We start from the raw sequence: 5,591 nt of genomic DNA, 5'->3' as shown, positions 1-5,591 counted from the left end.
GGGGCCCGCCGGCCCGCCGCAGCTGCTGTACCGCCGTTGTAGGCCAGGGGCTGCATCGCGGGACCTAAGATGCCGGCGGCTGTTTGAAGGGAGGCCGAAGCGCCGGCCACCGCCGTCACGGCGCCGGGTGGCGACCCCACGTACTGCTGCTGCTGGCGCTGCTGAGATTGCGCCGCAGGCCGCTGCTGCTGCGGCTGCCGCTGCTGCTGCTGCTGTTGCCGCGGCTGCTGCGGCTGTCGCTGCTGCTGCTGCAGCCGAGCAGCCTTCTGCCGGCCGCCGGCCGCGGCCTCGCCCTGCGGCGGGCCGCCGGCCTGCTCCCTCGCCTCCGACTTCTGCTGCGAGCGCAGCGCCCGCCAGCAGGCGTGGTCCAAAATATCTTCCGGCACCATGTCGGCCCCCAAGTGTGCCAGCAGCCGCTTCAGGGGGGACCCGATCTTCGGGTCGCCCGCGACGTCAAACAGCATGCGCAGCTGCGCCTCCGGCAGCGCCGGCCGCAGCAGCGCCAGCCCGCGCGGCCCCAGCGTCCAGGCGAGCCCGCGCAGCACGCGCACGCCGCTCGCCTCCGCGGCGGGCCCCGCGTCCCGCGGGCCGCAGAGCAGGCGGCGCAGCGCCGCGGCGTTGCTGCCCAGGACGGCGGCGATGTACAGGTGCTGGCTGCCGGGGGACACAGACTCCGAGCCAACCGAGCGCGCGGGGTTGTCGGTCGCGTCAAAGGGGTCCTCCAGGGGGCAGAGGTACGCCTTGGCAAACCGCTGCCGCCGCCACACGCCGTTCCAGCAGTCGGGCCGCCAGTCCCTGCAGAGACAGTGCGTCCGCAGGCAGGGTTGGGCGGCGGGGTCGCGCGGGCCTGGGCTGCTGCAGCCTGCGGCAGGTCGCACTCGCCTCTACCTCAGCCCCATGCCTTGGCGCCGCCCCCGACAAGCGGCCAGACCCCTGGCCGCCGTCAACCCCAGAGCCGCACCAACCGCCACGCTTCATCCCATCACCCGCGGTCCACCCCGCCCCACCTGTGCCGCCCCTCCGCCCAAGCCCCAAACGGCAGCTCCCAGTAGCACAGGAAGCCGACCAGCAGCTGCGTCAGGTCGTGCCCCACTGCCGCCACCGCCGCCGCCGCGTGCGCGCCCGCGCCCCCGTCCGCGTCCGCGTCCGCGTGCGCAACCCCGCCTGCCACCGCCCCGCCCCCGGAGCCGTTGGCGGCCAGGGCGCGCTGCTTCGCGCGGTTCAGATCCGCGGCGCGGCCGTCCACTGCAGCCACCAGATCATCCAGCGCCTCTTCGCGCACCCACAGCCCGCGCAGCCGGGGGTCCAGCAGCCGCACGTCCTCCCAACCCCCAGCCGAACCGCCGCCGCCGCCGCCGCCGCTGCTGCCATCGGAGGAGAGGACGGCCCTGGCGGCCTCCCTGCCGCCAAAAATTGGGTCATCCGCCTGCTGCTGCTGTTGCTGCTGCGGCTGCCGCTGCTGCTGCTCCAGGGGCGGCGGAGCGGGCAGCCGCGCGAGCTCTTTCGGGCACAGCGCGCGCAGCGGGGGCAGCACGCCGAGGCGCTGCAGGAAGAAGATGCACATGTACATGAGGGACGTGGAGTTGAGGGTGGACTGGCTGGCGTCGTTGCACTCGTGGGTGCGCGCCCACAGCTTGACGAGCCGGAATAGCGATGGGAACCTTGGAAAGCGGGCATGTGCGGGGGGACGCGAATGGCCAGTGTGGTGGGGTGAACAATGTCGTTTGCGGGCGTGACGCCGGGTGGGCAGGAAGCACCTTGCGCCACGCTTGGCGCTGCCTGCGACCCTCGGCCTTGCCACCCGCACCCGCTACCCGCTGTCAGCCGCTGATGCGAGATAGCCGCATGGGCCGCCCACCTGGTATCAAGCTGCGCAATGGCCGCCATGAAGCGGCCCTTGAGGGCGCCGTCGTAGCTCTGCACTGTCAGGTCGCACTCCACGCCAGTCTGCCAGTGCACAAACTTCAGCAGCGGCACGCGCGCATGCAGCACAAACTCGATCTGGAGGAGAGGTGGAGAAAGTGCATGTGTGTGTGTGTGTGTGTGTTTGTGTGCGATTGTGAGCGTTGCTGCAGGGGGTTCGCACACGTTCCGACACACGGGGGCGACGATGCTGGCGAAAGCATGTGTGTGTGTTGGCGTGTGGCAGTGTGGGTGAGGAGAGTGTGAGGGCAAAACGCATTCAGGGAAGAGGGAAAATTTGCTTGGGGCAGTAAGTGCTGCAGGCCACACCGCTGCTTGCCTCCCTGCTCACTTGATCGTGGCGGCAGAGCGCTTTGTGCAGGCCGCCCCAGATCCAAGCCCCTCGCGCCCCCTTGAACCCTGCGCCACCCCGCTGCCTGCCCTCGCCCCATGACCCCTCCCGCCGCCCCGCCGGCCCCGCCACCCACCGAGCCGCGGACCAGCCTGCGGTCGTATAGCCGCGACGCAACCTTCCTCAACAGCGTCTTGCAGCCGTTGGCGGGCAGCAAGTAGGGCGCCTGCCCGTTCCAGGTGCCGGCCAGCAGCAGGTCGACGTCCGAGTCCGGGAACCCCATGTTTGAGAGGAAGCTGCCAAACGGCCGCACGTGCAGGCCCATGTCCGACAGCGCCGCGTTGAGGTCGGCCACCAGCAGGGCGCGGCGCTCGTGGTCCTGCGGCCCGGGCGTCAGGCTCTGGAGGCGGGCGCGGGGGGCCGCGGGGCGGGGTGAGCGAGGGCCGCTTGGCGCCCCGAAATGCGCACATGACTCGAGACTCTTTGCTGGATGCATCACGGCCAAGCTACGCTGCCCACAGACAATAAACAGCAGGTCCACGTGCTCCGTCGGGGCCCTTGTGGCGAGCGGCGCGACCCGCGGCTGGTTGGCTTGTCGGGTGAGGGGCGGCTGGCTTGCATGTGGGGGTATGACAACCCAGAGCCCATGGCGTCGCCCTGCCGCTGACTGCTGCACGAGAGATTGTGGTCAGGGGCCCGCCGTGTCACGCAGCACCACCACCGGCAGGGCCTCGTGCCCGCATCTCACCGCAACAATGCCGCTCAACGCCGACTCCCACTCCCAGTGGCTCTGCCTTGTGATGTCGGGCCACACCGATTCAAACACTGACAGCTCTTGCTCCATGGCGCCTGCCCACCGCTGCCGCCGCCACTGCCGCCCCCCGCGAGCTGTGCTCTGAGGCGAAGTTGTTGCAGAAGCGGGTGCCGCTGGTTGGGTTCAGCAGTGATGTCGAATGGGGCAACATCGCCAGGCGCGGGCGCATTCGTGAGCTCAGGGACGCACAAGTACGCGCGCTTGTGCCCTGCCCGCCGCTCGGGTATGTGCTGCATGTGCTGCACGTAGATGCGTGTGATTCCATGCCTGGCACAAGTCACCACGTCCCCTGCTCGTGGTATCTACTTGGGGCTCAGAGCTACGCCTGACCGGTCGCCCCTGGTGCACCTTTTCAGTCACTGTGAGTTACACGCGAGCATCAATCGCTCCCTGCTCGCCTCGATCCCGGATGTCAAGGGTAAAGTGATCTCGCGAAAGAATGCTGCCATGTCACAATTGACGATAGAGTACCTACACAGGCCTTCCGGTATGATGCATCAAGTCGTGCGTGAGGCATCCCTGAGTAAAACCGGCGTCAATCGTGCATTTGGCCTGCTGCAGTGCTGCTGCTCCAGGCAGTGAGGGCCAGGCAGGTGGGGGCGGGGGGCGCCAGCACAGGAGACCACCTCGTCTTCACCATACCCCATTTCAAAAGTGCGAGCTCCCATTGCTGTCGGTGCATCATGCCCTTTGAAAATGCAAGAACGGTAGTTATGGGCGTTAGCACAGATAGAGATTGTGACATGATGGTGGTTGGCTGTGTCGGTGCTCGGTGGTGTGTCGTGGACGTGACAAGGTCTGCTGTGGCGGGTGCCCTTAATTCCACGGCAGGCGCCATGGTCGATCCTTTACACTGGACCTGCCGCCTGATCGCTGCGTGATGGATGTGAATTGGCCATGGCCGTAGTGCATGCGTCTTGCTTAGCTGTCAGGAGTGGCCCCAGGCGGTGACCCTGCCAATGGTCGCAGCGTAAGCAGTATGCCTTGATACCCTAGGACCCCTGGCACAGGCAATGTGCCTGTCATATCAATTGCAGACCTGTCTGTCGCCGCCCGTGGCAACAAACGCGTCTAGCAGGTCAAACATTAGTCGGTCAGCGTGCGACTTTCGTGCCGAGGGTGCATCCAAGACGAATGAAACTGGATCGCGCATGAAAAGTGTCACGGGAAAATTCCGTAGATCGACCTGCATTTGCAAAAGGTGTGCCATGCCACGCTGCGCCATGCAAATGCCGCAGCAACGCGCCCAGCCTCCAGCCACACGGTCAATACTTGCGTCAGGCGGGCGCGCTTCAGTCCCAGCCATTCTCAACGAACCAAGCGGAGCGATTTGAAGGACTTGAAATCACTTTGGTGATAGACACGCAGCGGCATCGCTCGCGGCCTGCTCCCGATCTCGTGGCGCAGGATGCAGACCGGGCTGGGGGCCCGCGGGCAGCGCATTGGTGGCAGTGGATCAAGCCGTCATCGAGCGAGGCCGTTTGGCAGCACGCCTTGCCGGGGTCCCGCAGCGCGATGGCAGGTGCGGGCGAGCAGCGACCCCGACAAGGAGCCGGACGCCAAGGATCTACGCGACAAATTTTTTAAGCAATCTGAGTCCCAGCGGTCGCGGTCACAGTCGCCCAGCAGCAGCGGAGGGGACCAGCAGGGCAGCAACATTTTAGACAGCGTCAATCCCTACCAGCTCGGACGCCAGGCGCGCCAGGCAGTGAACGACTTGTGGGGTCAGCTGAGTGCGGTCACAGCGCCAACGAAGAGCTTCTCGTTTGACGATGTGCTCGACCTCGGTCTGGACGCCGACGCGCCGTCTTCGGCGACGAGCACCCGCGTGCTTGTCGTCGGCGCGACTGGCCGCGTCGGCCGCATCCTCTCCCGCAAGCTCCTGCTGCGCGGCTACAAGGTCCGTGCGCTTGTCCGCCGGCGCGAGGGCATGCGTGAGGGCGCGGAGGGCGTGCCGGACGCCGTCGAGGTGGTCAGCGGCGATGTGGGCGAGATGAAGGATGTGCAGCGGGCAGTGCGCGGGGTCGACAAGGTGAGGAGCGCGCGCTCAAAGGAAAGGTGGCCTTGGGCGAGGGGCTGGTGTGGGTCGGCGGCGCTGGCGGCAGGGGGGTGTGGGCGGCAGGCCGGACCGCTTCGGTGGCGTGTGCGGGGTGTTTGACCGCGGACACTGCATTGACGGCAGGAGCTTTGAATGGTCTGCAAACCATGTGCGGTTGATCTGGGTGCTGCCAAGCCTCGCAGCTGGCGCTTCTGCGCTCTGCGCAGCGCCATGCGCCGCATGCCTTGGGCATTCGCTGCGGCTGACGCCATCGCCGGCCCCGCACGGCCACGTCCCTCAGATCATCTTTGTGGCCGGCGCGCGCTCCATCTTCACGGGCGACCTGCTGCGCGTGGACGACCGCGGCGTTATGAACGTGGTCAAGGCGCTGCAGGTGCACCCCGCAAGCGCATAGCGTAGCTTCCCTACCGCAGCGGCGGGCGGGTCTCCTGGGAATGGGCCACGCACGCAGCGGCGGCGGCGGC

General features: G+C 67.4%; 2 protein-coding genes across 2 annotated transcripts in view; one reads left to right on the top strand and one right to left on the bottom strand.

Annotated features, from left to right (window-relative positions):
- Window positions 1–64: 64 nt before the first annotated feature.
- On the bottom strand, window positions 65–3,098 carry MNEG_5356 (hypothetical protein; the record flags this gene model as incomplete). Its single annotated transcript, XM_014046172.1, has 6 exons — window positions 65–79; window positions 141–795; window positions 1,008–1,661; window positions 1,859–2,001; window positions 2,391–2,654; window positions 3,003–3,098. 6 exons carry the CDS (start codon window positions 3,096–3,098, stop codon window positions 65–67), a joined length of 1,827 nt encoding a protein of 608 aa, XP_013901626.1.
- A 1,378-nt stretch (window positions 3,099–4,476) lies between these two features.
- Window positions 4,477–5,591, top strand: part of MNEG_5355 (hypothetical protein) — a gene marked incomplete at both ends in the record, with an annotated part of 4,346 nt that continues 3,231 nt past the window's right edge. Inside the window, 2 exons of the mRNA XM_014046171.1 lie at window positions 4,477–5,100; window positions 5,408–5,500. Of these exons, the coding sequence (XP_013901625.1) occupies window positions 4,477–5,100; window positions 5,408–5,500 (717 nt within the window). The remainder of the gene's footprint in view (window positions 5,101–5,407; window positions 5,501–5,591) is intronic.

This window comes from Monoraphidium neglectum, assembly GCF_000611645.1.
Source record: "Monoraphidium neglectum strain SAG 48.87 unplaced genomic scaffold scaffold00791, whole genome shotgun sequence".
Classification (NCBI taxonomy): domain Eukaryota; kingdom Viridiplantae; phylum Chlorophyta; class Chlorophyceae; order Sphaeropleales; family Selenastraceae; genus Monoraphidium; species Monoraphidium neglectum.
Note: the sequence above shows the minus strand (reverse complement) of the source record. Positions and strands in the feature narration are given on the sequence as shown.